The sequence below is a fragment of the Aphelocoma coerulescens genome, chromosome 2, assembly GCF_041296385.1.
Source record: "Aphelocoma coerulescens isolate FSJ_1873_10779 chromosome 2, UR_Acoe_1.0, whole genome shotgun sequence".
NCBI lineage: Eukaryota > Metazoa > Chordata > Aves > Passeriformes > Corvidae > Aphelocoma > Aphelocoma coerulescens.
In genome coordinates this window covers 72,806,582-72,823,767 of record NC_091015.1, presented here as the reverse complement: position 1 = coordinate 72,823,767, position 17,186 = coordinate 72,806,582, and the positions used below count along the sequence as shown (strand labels likewise).

General features: G+C 37.4%; 1 protein-coding gene across 6 annotated transcripts in view; it reads left to right on the top strand.

Moving 5' to 3' along the window:
- The window catches only part of CDKAL1 (CDK5 regulatory subunit associated protein 1 like 1), a 383,689-nt gene that overhangs the window by 59,290 nt on the left and 307,213 nt on the right, over positions 1–17,186 (top strand). For all 6 annotated transcript variants that reach the window (XM_069007992.1, XM_069007993.1, XM_069007996.1 and 3 more), the window contains exon 5: positions 7,050–7,134. In XM_069007992.1, the coding sequence (XP_068864093.1) occupies positions 7,050–7,134 (85 nt within the window). The remainder of the gene's footprint in view (positions 1–7,049; positions 7,135–17,186) is intronic.

The window sequence follows — 17,186 nt, the reverse complement described above, 5'->3', positions numbered from 1 at the left end:
GACATTGTTAAAAGGTAAACCTTTAAAGTATGTTTAATTCTCCTGTTCTTTACTTTGTGGATCTTAGGTGTTGCTAAGGATGGATAGACTGAAGCCTTCCTACACACCTCTGTGTGTCTGGATGCTGCAGTGCAGACCCTGGGCTGCTGCAAGCTGTATAGCTGGAGTGTCCTGCTGGTCTGGCACAAGTGTCTAGAAAGTGGGAGCAAAAGGTGGCTTACTCCAAGGATCATCTCAGACCCAGACTGTAGCCTGTGCTTCATCTAGGGAAGAGATGAAAAGTATTTAGAGAATGGATTACTCACTTCAAAATCCCAATATAAATAAGAGTAAGTGCTACTGATGGTTGCAGAGTAGAAGTGGGAAGTAAAATTTATCATCATCAATGTTTTGAAGCTAAATTTATTCTTTCATGTGCTTTTTCTTCTGTGCTGTCTGATGTTCAGTACCCCCATGCCAGGCCTGAAGTATTCTATTAATGGGCATGCTCTGGAATACAGGTTCTTTTGTCTGCACTATTTATAAATATATTAATGATAGTTCAGGTGTTGGCCTATTGTAATTTTTCAAGTTCCACTTTCATGTTCTCAGTGATCCCAAAGTTACCATTTAGTTTTAGTGATGGTGGCAGAAGCCATAAGCTGTTCTGTTGGCCTTGGTAAACTCCATCAAACTTAATATATTTTGAAGGAGTTTGTTGTTTGGAAGGAGTGGTACAGCGAAGTTCCAGGTCACGAACAGATTGAATGGACATAACTGATAGCTTAGCAGTTTCTCCCAGTGACTGCACGATACCCCCTAAACAGCTGAAAAGAGAGGTGTATGTGCTTATTTTTGGGAATGGTTTTCAAAGGTGACTGGAAATAAACCACTATTTTTTTAGAAAAAATTCAGTCTTGAAAGTAGCATGAGTAAATAAAACTGAGTTATTTATCTGTTATACTGAAATGAGGAGAGGCAATGATTTAACATGTCGTATTTTGAATCCAGTAGTGTATTACTGGGTTTTAACTGGCTAGATCTTGTGTGTTTAAACGTGCTCAGTTCCTACGTATGTGATGTGTTCAGTGGACAGTCCCTGTGCACCTCTGTTTTGGTGCTGGACAGTGAGAAATATCCTTTGATAGCAGACACAGAATCCTGATCTGGAAGGCTTTATAAAACCTGTTTGTAGTCCAGCAGTAGCTGCTGTTGAGATGTCTGCCTGCTCAAAAATGAATTTGCTAAAAATACTCAATTTCTTAAAAACCAGAAAACCCAAAAAAGCTTACTTGCACAATTAGCGCAGTAATGGAAATGTTAATGGAGAATAAAAACGGCAAGTTTGCATATTTGTAGTTTAAATTGGTGCTCTTGCCTGATGGGAGAATTATTTTTTTCATGAAGGCTTGTCTGGATTACCTGATTTGATAAGTAGCCTGGTTTTCCTTTTGGAACTTTAAATAACATATATAGAGGGTGAACAAAATCGTTGTGTTTTCATTAATTGTGAATGAAGTAATTTGTTATGTCCAGAGTATCTCAGAAATTTAATGAGAAAACAGAAGTCATGTTGCAATCAGTTGATTCTTTTATATTTTACATCCTGATACTGTTGATAAGACATGAGTGGGATTGTTTTGAAAGACATTTGCAATCTGCAAAGTTAGTATTTTCGGCATGCCTTTGAGTGTTGGCAAATGGATGGTACGTCTTCAGAGGTGGGAACTGATAATGTGTCTCTGAGATTTCAAACAAGTACCATCTGGAAACTCATGATAACTTGTGGTTTTGATTTGTAGTTGCTGTCGAGGGTGCAGACACAAGGAAAGAGCTAGTTTGCTTGGAATCTTTTCTGTAGGGCAAGTGACATGAAAGTTGATAGTTAACTATATCTGATACATTATTGACAACTAGCAAATGGTAGTTAAGTATTTTGTGTGCCAAGGAAAGGCACACAAATAAAACCCCAAACTTGTTGTTCTCAACTTTGTTGTGCTTTTTTCTTCTTTCCCAATACTTGTTGATTCTTTCCCAATACTTGTTGAGGTCTCTCAATGCCCAGTGGTCCAAGAAATCATTAAATTAACCAGTACCTAATTTCAGTAAGCTAATTTGAATGACAGTGGGTTTCTATGACAGGGATGTTGAAAGAAAAGAATTAGTTTGGCAACTTTGTCCCAGTCAAGATGCTCCATGACTTTTGTAACTGGCTGTGAGGTGTCCTCATGCTTCGATATTTGTGGTTTTTGCGTGCAGATGATTCCCATGGAGAACAGTTGCGGGCACACATTCCAGATACCTTGGATGTTACTGGATCTGGCTCCAGAGCATAAAATGGCAACCCGGGTATCAAGGGAGGGAGCAGAACTCTTTTGGAAGGAAGAATGAACAGGACAAAGCGTTTAATGGAGAGGTCCATGAATGGGAACAGAGGCTGGAATACAGCACATGGAAACAGAGAAACTGGAGTTATATTTGTTGTGTAAGAGAATTAGAAGTAAGAAAATCAGAAAAGGTGAGAAGGAAAACTCACAGAGAGATTAGGAACAGGATAAGGACAGCTGGAGGGAAAGGCCCTGGAAGAGCCTTCAGTGATTACAGAGAAAGATCTGCTTTCAGATTGAATTTCTCAGATGGATGTACAGTATTTAAAAGGATATCATACTAGTTATGAGTCATGTTTTTTGAGCAATCAGTGCTGAGCAAATCTGGTAGTGGTTTCAGTGCAGAGAGAGGAGTGATGTGCTGAAGAAAGTAAAGAAGGGCTGTTCTTTTAGGGCTCCACTAGCTGTGTTCCTTCTACTTTTTTCCTTTGTGAGTGTTTTGATTTTTCGAGGAGATGTGGTTTGGGGGGGATTAGAAGAAAACAAAGTTTTGGAAAAAGAATTAGAAGAAAAAAGACTAAAAGTTAAGAGACCAGGGCATACCCATCAGTTGTTTAATTTTCAGCTGATAGTATTACTGCGGTCTTCTTAAGAAATTCTGCTGATTTATGGTTTCTGTAATGATAACAAACCTTACACTGCTAGTTAGAAAAGAATTGTAAATATTGTTTTCCTCTGTAGGTATACTGATGTTTCAGACTCTTGCCATTTTATCATCTTAGTGTTGCATAATGCAGCCAATTCATGTTTTCCTGAGTTTCCCAATTAAGTGTTCAGAAGTTTCCATGACCTTTAGGTTCCTTTGTACTCTATGTTGTTTTTCAGAGAGTATGATAGACTTTGTGGTTTACTTCCAGTGTAGCCCTTTTTTTATGGAAAAGATTTGTCACATGGTCACAAAAAGACCATGGTTTTGAGTTGTGTTTTTGAGCATTTAATACAAGGCTGATTTGACATATCCTTTTTTTTTTTTCTAGAAATGTCTTATCATACAGGAAACTGTTTAAGTAGATCATAAAAAAAAGGTTAGCAGCAAAATATCATAATTTTTAAAGTATCATTATGCTGAATATGTGGCAAAAATAAGTTGAAGAAGATCCCCTTAGAGAAGATTTTTGCAGGATAGATGCACCCGTATCATATTCACTACCGTAATTGATGTTCACTGTACTTATGGTTCTTGCTTCACTTTCGTCTGTCACAGTCTCTATGACTTGCTGGAAAACCTTCTGTAAAGTTTAGATTGTCCTGTTCACTCAGATCTGTGTGAGCTCTCAAACACAGGCATGTGTTCTTCACTGAAATGTTGGAGGTTTCTCAAAAACCTTGTGGAGCTGGAAAAGGTGGCAGGTGGAGACATTCCAAGGAAGGGTGCGTGGGCTGCCGTGGTAGGTGCAGCACCACATTCATGCCGTGCTTCCCATCCTGACCTAAGCTCTTTATCTGTCTGCCTGGGGTATAAACAGGGAAACCTCAGGGCTGTCTGCCCCTGCCTCTGCCCCTGTAGGCATGTATTTAGAAGCCTGAGTTTATTTGTCAGAGCTATTTGACTCTTAATTTGGGGACAACTCTGAACAGTAGCAACTACTCATGTCAGAACACTCACAGGCGTATATATACATATAGATACATATACATGCACACACATGCCTATACATATATATAGGTAGCCAGTTGCTCCAGTCTCCGTGCCCTGAATAAAGAATTGTTGCTGGTGTTGCTTAATGTTTAGTAATAATGAAGCCAGAAGATGTTGTTTATACATGCCAAGCCCAGTCTGCTGTTTTGGTCCATGTTTGTTTCCACACATCTATCAAGGCCTTTCAAAGCAAAATATGACCACTGACAAGTTATTCCCACAATGTTGCAAATGTTCAGCTCTTCCTGCAACCTGATACAAAAAGGCCCTGTTGGCAATTTTTTTCTTTTTAACTGAAATTTTCTTGAGAAAATGCAGTAGATTGTGGTGAGTTTACACCAGTGCATGCAATTATTTTACGTATGAATAGGGCAGTAAAGTACTAAAAAAATTTAGCTATCGTTTTGAAGAGTTGTGATATGAACTCTTATTTAATAAATGAGTAACTCGTGTGTGTCTATATATTTATATATATGCGTAATCAAAACTTGTATGTACATATATTCATTTGAGAGAGTATGAGAGTTAATTAGGAAAAAAAAGATTTAAAAATAAATGCAGAAATAGAACAACTAAATATGATAAAACAATACTGTTGCTGTAAGGGGAGGACAAACTTCAGCTAGACTTTTATTTTCCTTAAATGATTTCTAGATGAGTACATGAATGAGACTCCTTTTCCCAAAACTGCTCAGGAGATTTTATTCTGTAAAAGCCTTTGTTTTGCATCTTCTGTTCTGCAGAGCTGAAGCCTGTGAAGAAATGAATTTACATATATTTGGGAGACTTTTTTATATGTGTAAAATATATAAAGTGTTGCAGTTGTCCCTCAGACTGTCAGTCAAGGAGTTAGTATATTAATAGCCTGGAAACCAAACTGCTGTATGTGTTCCTGTTGGCTTAGTATGTAAGGTCTTTCTAAACTTAAATGTGTTACTTCTTCCAATGCTGTTTTGAAGAGAGGGTTTTGATTTTGGCTTTAGGGGAGAAGTATTGCCACAGTGTTGTCTCTTCCTGCACACCTGGAAACCATGGTACAAGGATGCACTGAAACCAAGCCCAGAACTGGTGTTCTCTGTATCAAGGCATCTCTCCTCTGAATAATGATATCTCTTGAAAATGGTTGTGCTTTACAGTGGTGCATGAGTGCTACTGCAGCTGTAGTCTGTTAAATGTAATGTCTCACTTAAATGTTGGCCTCTTGCTATTTAGTGTGTGTCTGTGTCCCACCCCTAATTCTCAGGTGGGTATGTTATGGGTGTGGGGCTGAGTTTATAAACATTTTATGCTGCTGAAAAGAATAAAAAATACAAAGTTTTGGCAGTGTTACTGGAAAACTACTTTTAAAATGTGTTTGTTTTCATACTTGGTGCATCTGACTAGGCCAAGAGATCACTCTTTTCCTAACATTGAAACTGTTTCTTTGCTCATCTGTACATAATTCCTAATAATTTTTTTAACCTCTGATTATCTTTCTAATAGTAAATGAGTCTGTTCATTAGTCTAAAAACATAATTTTCATGCAGCTTGTGTTGGACGAGAGGTTCTTTATCTTGTTCCATTTTTATTTTGACTTCTGTGTAGGCTAAAATTGAACTGAGTGCTCTTCCCAACATGACAGGGTCAGATACTTGCTTTGTTTAAAGTAGCTAAAGGTCTGAATGTTGTTTTGATGACGGCTTTGTGTCCTTTCCCTGTCACAGAAGTTGTGTTTTAGCCAAATTAATAGTGTAATCTTGGTCAACAATGATTAGAACCCCCCTGAATGTTTTCCCTTATTTAGCATTACTTGCATTTTATGTATTATTTTCAATTTACCTGATTCATAGGTTAAGTGACCTATAGTTAATTGTAAATGATGATTTCTTTGAAGAAAATGTCAATGAGACAGAAATCTTTTTCAGTTTTAGCATTTCGTCATGTGTGCTTGGAGGAAAAGGATATTCATGCCTGTATGGATCCATTCATGATGAGTGCATATGTAAATATGCCTAAGTCTTGGCAGGCTTTCTCCTGCCTTAGCAGATGTCAATTCGAGTAAGGCATCCTAAGAATTGTTTTACCTGTATTTATTACTTACTGGCTTTTGTTATTTAAAGGTATGTCAGCCAATACTTCAGTGCTCAATGTACTGAATAGTAGCGAGTGACATGAATTTTCTTACCTGATGAATGCTGAAGCACTGAGCTATTTGAGATCGATTATCTTCATTCTTTTGATCAAAAAAAGAAGCTCTAACTTCACAAGGATAGTGACTATGCTAGTAATTCTGTACTATAGGTCATGATTTACAGGATTAGAGTTTATATATGTGCTTCTGCAGATAATTCTGAGGTTCATTTCTGTTAATGAGTTTAGGTATCAATAGGCTATGAACATACAGAAAGGTTTGGATCCTGAAGAAAATAATATCCTTATCTGAATGGAGGCAGATACTGGTTGCATGAATATCTTTTATCTGAAAATTGCTGAGGTATAATTATACCATAACTAAAATATAATCAAAACTAGAAATATGTATGTTTCTTTCCAAACTAGCTATGTTGATTTTCTCTTTAGTAGAGGTACACATTTTATAAATTCTGTTTCTTTTGTAGTATTAATTCACAGTAGAACTGAAGCAGGGATTTTATTGTCTTAGTGAAACCTGCTTTTGTTGACCACTTAATTTTGCCTTTGTCTAGGCAAGATCTTTCTGGAAGTATGCATTTCTGGGAGTAGTGACTGTTCTTCTTAACTTTGTTTTCCATCATGTGCAACCTAATGGCCTCTCAACTGGTAAATGAGATAACGATTCATTCCCCATTGGCAAAAAAATTAAAAAGAAATTACAATGGAAATGTTCATGTGCCTCTTTTTTTTCCTAAAACACAAAACAAAGAGCAACAAAAAACCCTTTCCAAGAATGTAATTGAATATAAAGTAATCTTGCAAATAGCCAATTTATTAGTAATGGCTAACTTCAGGATTTTTTATATGTTATAATTTAGGAGTCGACAGGTTAAATAATTCTTAACACAGGTTTGTTTCTTTCTCTTTTGTAGACAACTCTGCTGAAGCAGATTTGTGGTTGCTGAACAGTTGTACAGTAAAAAATCCTGCCGAGGACCACTTCAGAAACTCAATCAAGTAAGTTATTTCCTTACAAAGATACTTAACTGCCACCAATGACTATTGCATGTCCTAAATCTTTGTGTTTCCAATCTAGAAGTAATTTTGTGGTTTAGAGCAAGAAGTGTGCTGAGTTTGAGTGTTACAATGCTGAATTCCCCTAGAATGGATTTGTAAGGTAGAGTGGATTTTTTTTAATGGGCGATAACTTGCAAGTGATTAGCACTACACTTATTTAGGAGAACTGCTGACCCATTTAGATGGGGGCTTTTATATCACTTTTCAAGACAGTGTTGTAATAGTCTTCTGAAGAGTTAACTGTGCTTTTGATTTTTTTTTTTTAATATGTGAATTGTTATGTAGTTTCTTTTCCCCCTCTACGTAAATATGGCCTAACTGGGACCTTCTTTTCAGTGGTGCCCAGCAGTGCCCATAAATGATAAGAAGTACCTTAACATGAGAAAGAACTTCTTTATGTTGAGGGTGTCAGAGCACTAGAACAGGCTGCCCAGGGGGATTGTGGAGTCTCCCTCTCTGGAGACATTCCAAACCCACCTGGATGTGTTCCTGTGTCACTTGCTGTGGGTTATCCTGCCTTGGCAGGGAGGTTGGACAAGATGATGTCCAGAAGTCCCTTCCAACCCTATCAGTTCTGTGATTCTTTGAAAAGAGTAGGTATCAGGTGTATATGTAAAACCAGCTATTTCACTTAAAAGATGAACTGATTAGCTTGTAATAGAAGCCTTGTGAAGAATGTGTTTTATTATTCAGTACCATTCCAATGATGTAAAAAAAAAATGACATGGTGGCAACTTCTGCCTCCAATTTCTGCAGAAGTGTAGTTGTGATGAGAGTAACTGGAAAACCTCTACACATACAGCTGTCATTGCCTGGTATTAAGAAATATTGTGGTATGTGTCTTGTAGATTTTATCTTTAGTAAACAAGTTTGGCTATTTGTGCAGTCGTTTGTTTAGTGTGGTGCACTGGGTATGGACTGGCTGTTGAAATCTATTTTGGTGAGAAAAACATAGTTCTTGGGAAGGGAGAGAGGAGAGAGAAGCTCGATATAAAATATCTGATTGCAATGCTGGAGTTACTAGCAGAGTCTCAGGACTGTAACCTGGAACAGAAACCACTTGCATGCTGTAGGTGGCACAGCAGTAATTTCCTCCACCCCTCACATTCACTTCCCAGATGCTGGTGTTGCACGTGGCAACCAGAATGGCTTTTGCCTTTTCTTCTCTGTTGCCAAAAAAAAAAAAAAAAAAGGTAAACTATTCCGAGAATACTTCCAGTAGTTAGTGTGTGTTGGCCAACAGAACTGATGACAAGATAGTTTCCATTTCAGTTGTGGCCATCCTTCTATTTTACTAATCCTGTGCCAGAAATGATGTGGTATGGTGTGTGTCCTAGCCAGGAGAATAGAGCTGGTTAAGGAAGAGGGCCTAACTGAAAGCAAATGACCAAAATTATTTCTTTGAAGAACATGTTTTTGTTACTGCTCTGTTCATGAGCCCAATGTTACTTGCAGCTTGGATTTGTTCTTTTTTAACCTTATATCTCCCTATACTTGCTCTTTTCCTGTAGTGTGCATTGTTCATTCTCTAATCTCAGATCCTGGCAGTTCCCAGCCTTGGAGAATGACAACTTTTGTAGTTGTTTCTGACCATTTTTCACAAGGTTCTTTAAGCATAGGGGAGAGAACCATATGTGAGTGCACATTCGTGGGACTTGGAACTGAAAGATTAAACATTCTCACTCTCAAAAAACGTAACTGTTCCTGTATTTGGGTTTTACAATCATGACGAAAGCTTGATTCTCTAAAGAACACAACTTCTCCCAAGTAGTTCTTAATTTGTTACAGCAAAACCCCAATACATGCAGTTTGGGTGATACAAAATGAACTGCTGTTACATCCTGTCACAGCAGCCTGTTGGTAACTATGGAGATCTGTGTTTTTCTCAGTTGAGTAACGAAATAAACATGTAGTAGGTGTGTGTTGTCAAAGCAAACATACTTGGAGTGGAAAAATTAATACTCAGCACTGTAAAATTCTTCTTTAAAATTGGAAAAATATCAGTCTGAAAAGTGTTACACGGTATTGTGGGTGTTATGTGAGAACAGTATTTCAGGTTTGTTTATTCTCTGTGCACTGCAACAGCTCCTGCTACATTGCTTGTATATATATGACTTCAAAATGGACTGATTCAAACCAGTGGTAGTGTTTTCACACTGGCAGTTAAAGAATGGCTGTGAAAAGCTGATCCCTCACTAATACCATGTGCCAAAGGATGTGCCAGAACCCAAGTCCTGTAGGTTCAACCTTTTTTTGGTCTGATTTTCTTCTAAAAAAGGAACAAAACCACTCCAGATACTCTGAACCTTTGCAGATGTGTATACAGCTGATACAAGCTAACTGACAATATAATCTTTGTACAATTTTTTGTTCTTATAGCTCTTAGGATAGTCTCCTGTTGTTCAGTATCAATAAAGTTGAACTTGCTGAACCAGTCATGGTATGGAGGGCAAAGAGTTGTTTAAAGACATTAGCTTATGGAGGGGAATTGAGAGCTTTTCCTGTGCAGATTTTATTCTCAGTTGGTTAATCATAAAATAAGATTAAAGTAGAGTTAGGAAATAGCAGTAAAAATTCCCACTATAATTAAGTGGGTAGAGTTTGAAAAAATAATGATTAAGGCTTGTGTTTTGATTGGTGATGGATATACCTCTTGTGCTTCAGTAGAGTAGTTGCTGGGCATTCCAAGAAATAAGCAGCTTTTGGAAAGTTCCATTTTTTGAAGTTGACTTTATTTTGCCTTAGAATTTAAAACGCAATAATACTTAAAAAAAAAAAGAATTATTTATTTAAAAGTGAATCACATCCTTTTTTTGCTGATAATGTTTCAGTATGGTATCTTTGTTTTGGACCTGATCATCTGTCAGTGTGCCCAATTTACATGAGTTAAGTGTATATGTATATATGTGTTTTATAAACAATATAAATAATAATAATTAAAAAAATCAATAAAGTTCTTCCAGAGAGATGTCACTATTTATTTGTTTTGGGGGATGTTGGGTAGTTTTTTGGTGGTCCATTTAAGTGCCTCTGCTTATAATTTTTGTGTTTTGTTTTGTTTTTTTTTCTCAGTTGCAGGAGATTATCAGGTAACATTTTCTGCTATCATTTATTTTATTCGAAAGTAGCTTTCTTAAAACTTAGCTGTTGGTAATAACAAGAATAAACATTCAAGAAGTAAGTTACTAACCTTGACTTGTGTAAACCACAGTAAATCTGGTAAGACTGTTTGATGAAGAGAATTAAGCCCAAGAGCATGTTCTAGAGCAGCTTGCTTCCTTTAAAATAAAGTTATTTTGCTCTTCAGTTTCATGCTCCATTACTTTCTGTGTGCTCTGATACTCTTTTCTTGACTATTACATCTCAGATGTGTAACCCAGTTTTCCTGATGACCTCTGAAGATTCAGAGACAGTTGTGTGTTGTCTGTGTTTCTAGCTAGCAGTCTTTTTCCTTGCTTGATCCATTGCTGGTGTAAGTTACTCATGTGTTCTGGGACTTCGGCTTTTCCTTAAGGAGTTCTCCTGCAGTTTGAAGTGTTATGGGTAGGAATCTGGTGTCCCTCTTATCAAAATAGCCGAATGATGTTGTCTGGCAGGACTGATGTGGTTATGCTGTTAAGGTGTTCATGGCTTGTCTCATGGTATGGAACAAGTCTGACCACTATAAGTAATCATCTTTGTTACTATATCTAATTAGCATGTAGCATTAACACACATTCTCTGATGTATTTGTTGCTGTATTCACTTCAAGGCACACTCCAGTGTGTGTTCAACCTTTTTCTCTCTGATAGCTATGATTTGTGACAGAGATGTGAGGGCTTTTAGCACTTAAATAGTACCCTGTGGCTTCCAGTTCTGTCCTCGCTTCAGTTTTCACCAATTCATGAATAAACACTGTGTGTGGGATCTCACTTTTATGCTAGAAGGAGCATCAAAAACTGTAGAATTTGTGGAAATGTTAGTTTAAGAAGACTGTGATTGTAGACCTTGCGAGTTGTTTAAAGCTCTCAGTGGATTAAATTGAAGAGTAAAAGGCATGACTGCCTTTGGATGCTACGGGATTTCTGTTCACCAAGTGCAATTGTGTTGATGTTAAGTACAGAAGGAGGTTATTCTTTAAGAAGTACAAAAGCTTGTTCAGAGATAAGAATAATTTTCTGCTGCTTGACATCTTTGCAAATGAAAATAACCCCGGAAGAAGGTTTTTTGTTTCTTTTTGTCAACGTTTGTGAATGTAATTTATATGATGCATTTTGCAAATTGAGCAAAATGAAAACTTGCACACTGTGTAGGGTTGCCACTTTTTTTAATGCAGCATTAATCCTTTTGCTGTTACTAATACATTTCCAGTGTAGAAGTAGACTGTGATTTACAGTTGTTTATACCATTGATGCAATAAGATCTAAGATGTGATGTACTTCCAGAAGAGGAAACACAAGTATTTCAAAGCTCTTTGTTTTATACATCCTGTTAGCATAAGAAGATCACTTCCACAAGGTGTAGGTTTCTTAGAGGAGTGTGATAACCTGGCTGTTTATTGCATTTTGCAGAAATAGTGTGTTGCCATGAGTTCTGGTGTTCTTGTTGGAGTACTTAAGGTGATAGGGCAGTACTGAGAAATGTTGGTAGAGGTATTGCTGTTTTTCACTTGTAGAAATCTGAGGAAGAGCTGAATTCTCCAAAGTAAAAATGCCTGCAAAACAAACTTCATTGGGAGGGAGGAAGTTTGGCACCTGATTTTTTCCCCCCCTAAGACTGTTGCCAATAATACTCCTTGCCCAGACTCTCTAAACTAGTCTGGATAATGCCGGTGAAAACTTTGCCTTTTTCCAGGATGACAGGCTGACACACTTACAGATTGATGAGGTGCTTGTATTCAAGATTTATGCTATATTCAACAGTGCAAGAGGAATTCCTTCCCCAGCCAGTAGGAGTTACTTGGTTTTGAGTGGAGGCTGTAAATCAATTAACTAGAATTTAAAATCACTGTTCTTTTCTAAGAACAACTAGAGAAGCTTAGGTGACTGCTGAAGTTGCTTTATCAAAACCTTGATTGGAACAGATTTAGGCTCAACATTTACATGTTTACAGATGTAGGAGATCTATTAAGATCTCAGCAATCACATACCATTAACCAAAATTAATTTTAAAATTAGTTTTGGTGCTCATCCTGTTTCGTAAAGAAATAATTTTTTTCCTAGGAAGTGCTCTAATCTTTGATGTAATGTGTACAAATTAGTTAGTTGAAAACACTGAATATTTCTTTTATGTTCAACAAATGAGGGTTTTTGGTTTTTTTTTTTGAGCTTCTGCATTTTCCTGGCAAAAAATTCTAGAAGGGGTTTCTACTTGAGCATTTGAGATTTTGTTTTTCTGTACAGCTGTGCCCATCCATATTACAAAACAATTAATTTTTTTTAATGTTCATTCTACCAGTTAACGTTTCTCAGCTTAAGCAATACCAGTTTCACAGTTAAATAGTTGGTCAAGCTTTACCAAGGGGCATAGCTGACTTCAGATGCTCTCTGGCTTCCAAATGCTGCAGAAGGATTTTATAGGCTTAGAACAAAAATGTTATTAAACTGAAGTCTTTATTTAAAACCTTACCAATCTAGTACATTTTTTTTTTCTTCTTTTTAAACTTACTGAATATTGTCGTCCATGCTTTTAGTGTCTTAAGCTGATGGAAGACGTAGATGCTGGTGAAGAATCCTGTGATTTAAATGATGTTTGTTAGTGGAAGTTTTTAGCTGCATTTGAGAGTGTTCTTTTTCTTGCACTCATCTCTGCCATAAAAGAGAATGTTAAAAGCTGATTGACATGATGTTATAAAATCCAGAGAAAAAGCACACCATATAGAACTGAGTGCTTTCCATTGCATAGTATTTAGAAGATAAAAGGATTATGGACTGTTTGTTACATGGCCACGTTTTGCAGAGATTTGCAAAAGCCTGGGTTATAAACTTGTGTGCACTTTAGTTTAATATTTTAAAAGGTTTAAAAAAAAAAAAGAACAGCACCTGTTAAAATCAACTTCTAAATGTGATTCTAGAAATATTTTCTATTCTGATATGAATGCATTTGGGACTGCTTTAAAAACTCCATGATATTGATGCTTTGAGATGTTAGCGCAGTGCTCATTAAGCCTCAGATGCTTTAGTGGACTAATTAGCTTTTAGATACTCTTTATGTCTTGAGCCAGATCATTAGGGACTGAGGTACATTTGATGGCTATTTTAGAGAAGAAAATATTGCCAGGACATGAGAGGCCGACTCTCTTTCATGACTTCATATATCTGTATTTGAACTTTTTGATGAGGCTGTAGTTACAGGTCCCCCAGGTATGTAGGCTCCAGGAGCACTGGTGCTTCACAGGCAGTGTTTACGGACTCTGAATATCAGTAAAGTTCATTGCTAAACATACAAGATACACTTTCCTTTGCAAACAAATGCAATCAACCATTACACTTCAGTGATAGGGGTAAACAAGGAAGACTTCTGATTTAAAAAACATAGCTCTCCTGGTAGTTCATGGAGTAATGCTTTCACCCTTCTCCTTGTCAACCAAAATGGGGACACAGGTACCATGGAATTGCAGAATATCCAGAGTTGGAATGGACCCATAAGGATCATCGAGTCCTAGCACTGCACAGGACACCCCAACAGTCACACCATGTGCCTGAGAGCATGGCCAAACACTTCTGGAGCTCTGTCAGGCCTGGTCCTCTGACCACTTCCCTGGGGAGCCTGTGCCAGTGCCCAACCTCCCCCTGGGTTAAGAACCTTTTACTAATATCCAACCTAAACCTCTCCTGACACAACTTCATGCCACTGCCTTGGGTCCTTGTCACTTGGTCTTTTTTCAGCATTTTAGAACAAGAACTTGCATGCGTGTATCTGAAACCTGTTTTAAGAAAATGAGCGACGCTGAAAATTTTCTTCTCTAATTCTCTTCAGACTGCATTGCTGATGTTATCTTCAGTTAAAAATGAAAACAGTTCTTCCCCTTCCTCTCAGACTTGGTCAAATTGCATAATTTTAAGAAACCTCTCCAGACAGAGTTAATAAAATTAGCAAAAGTAAGTATTGGGCTTTCCTAGTGTTTCTCATGCTATTCTGCCATATGCTTGCTTTGGGGATGGGCTGTTCTCTTGGGATTAGTGCTGGTGCCCCCTCTTTGCCCAGACCAGGGACAGATACAGCAGAAGCCATCAGGTAGATGGAGGCACTGTTTTGGGCCAGAAGTTTCAGGTTTGTTTTGTTACTTAATCAAGGGCTTTAAAGAAGAGGCTTTTTGAGGGGTTGGAGACATTTGAGCAAAACTATGCTTGGTTTCCCATTATGGGCACGTGCATGAAAAATATGTTAAAATCTATTTGGAATGTCTTGCCTGTTTTAACAGGATGGGAACAATGATTTCTCATGACCAAGTTCCTCCCTTGATTTAACTCACACTTCAGATTAGCACCTTAACCTCTAGTTTGTCCTTACTGGATTGGAGTGTTTTCTGTTCGCAGTTCAAAAAATAGGCTACTAAATAAAGACTTTAAAAGTCTAGTTTGGGTCGTGGTGTGCAAAAAAATAAAATCCACCACTGTGTATTTGAATTTAAGGAATGCGAATGGAATCAGAATATTAACAGTTTGTAAGTCAGCATGCCTTCAGGTGGAAAATGCCCCTTGGAGTTTGCCAAAGCAAAGAGCTGGTGACAATTCCTGAGGAGCCTGTGATTCAAACATTGGTGAGATAGTGGACAACTGCTGGAAACAGCAGCAGAATGAGACACTGTAGTATGTCTTTTTATTAATTCAAACAGTAGGCTGTGTACACTTTCTTGCCCTTGGAGCGATATTTATGACTTATCCAAGCAGACTGTGCCCAGTAGTGGACTACTGAAGTTGAATTTTATGTTGCAATTAATATGGGGATGTGCAGTCGGAATTCTTGTTGCTTCTGCCGTGTGACATTCACCTCCCATCTGTTGGGGAATTTCTTGTTTGTTTCTCTACTTGGGAGGTAACCAAACTACTTTCTCCAGCACTAAAAAGTGCAGGAGATATTAAGAGATTTTAGATTTGCTTTAAATAAGCAATAGCATTACTGAGAGAGGACATAGTATTAATTGGCGTCCATTGAAATAACGTGGGACAGGATCAGGACAGAGCTCTGCTTGGTTTGATTTGCCTGCATACAGAAAGTACGGTCATAAGAGGTGAAAAAGAATGGAATGTTCTACTGGTTTTATTTGTTTTCCTTTTTCCCCTTGCTCTTTTGAGCTTTTAACCAGTAGACCAGAATATATGAAATGCAGTAGAATGATGAAAGGGTGATTCAGTAATACAAATAGCAGTTCTTCTTAGCTGGTTTTAGGATAGGTTATATGAGCTTTACAGAATCAGTGTTTTGCATATTATATGACCCCCTATGTTAACAGGTGGTTTGTTTTACCATTTCAGACAGATGAATTGAGCAGAAAAGGTTAATGCTTTGAGTGCTGGAAGCAGGTGGTTGGTAGGTTTGACTATTTAGCTAATTAGCTGTATGTTGGCTGTTGTCCTAGCAGGCCTGACATTTCCTAGGGAGGGAGCACAGGAAAACATGCAGAAACTTGGTGTAGCAGGATGAATGCAAAAATTCAACATGATCTAAACTTGTCGTTACTGACAAGTATGATTTTATTTGGTTTTGGTTCAAAAGATTATCTACTAATACTTTATGGGTGTTTGTCCTAAAACAGAGAATGCTTGCTCGTTCAGGTGAGCTTGAGTGTCAAAAGCATCTTCTCTCATACTTCTGAAAGCATTTGTCCTGTGGTTGTTAGATGCTAACCCACAAATAGCAAAAATAGTGTTGGGGATTTTTCTGTTTTGTCTGTATTCAACAAAGTTCTTGTTTTTCACACTGAGTCCTGTTGTAATTCCCGTCTCTGTTTAACATGCATCTGCAAAGACTGATGATATGCTGAGTTTTATTGTGGCACATTTAGTCAAGGCAAGTTGGGATACTACCAGTGCAGTACAGCAGTTCACATTTGGCATTGCACACCTCAGCTGCTGACTTGGCCCTTGGTGCACTACTCTTGGGAGGGACATCAGCATAGATAACTGTTTCTTTTGAATTTAACTTTTTATCCAGAATTTTTCCTTTACTTGTAAAATTTTCTTTTTAGCTTTCAGTGAAAGAAAAAGGTAGAAACACAGGCCAACAGCAAGACACAGTTGACCACAGAATTGTTTCATTCCAAAGATGTGTTTGAATTCGAAACTTTCCTAAGAGATAATGTCTGGTAACTACTTTTAACAGGATAAATAGTCAACATTTTTCATGTATTGGTTTTACAGCTCACAGCACAATGGAAACTGACCCTTGTTAGTGCCTCCAGCTACCAACATAACACAAATACTCACCAAGAAATTTTATATGTGTTTACGCCAAGTAGGAAAAAAACTATTGTTTTCCTTGGGTCTATTATATTTTATTAGCATAATCTCAAGGGAAACTCAGTAGTGAAGAGGCAGAGACTCTTTTTTTACAAAAGTACAGTGTTAAATAAAAGTGTCTCAAATATAGCAAAACTCACTGTAGAAGCAATCTCTGATTATCTCAATCCAATTGGGTAGCATGGATTCTTTTTCCTAAATACTTCATATGCCTCCAGTTTTTTTGTGTCTCCCTGTGCTTTTTTAATGTAGCCCATTTCGGTAATAGATGTCTAGTTTGTTTGCTTTTACGTTATAGCAGTCATCAAATAGGAACATTTACTTTGTGGAGCTGTAAAATTGATATCTGCAACTGCAAAAAATGAAGATGAGTGAAAAATGTTATTTAGAGACAGAAAAGGTTTAACGATGGCTGTATCCTAAATACAGTGAAGAATTTTCTTTCACATTCTTTCGAGAAAGAATACCATGTTTAATTAGAATCCTGAATCCAGATTGTAAAACTTCTTACACAAGGAAAGCTGCAGGAAATGGAATTTTTACTTCAGATTG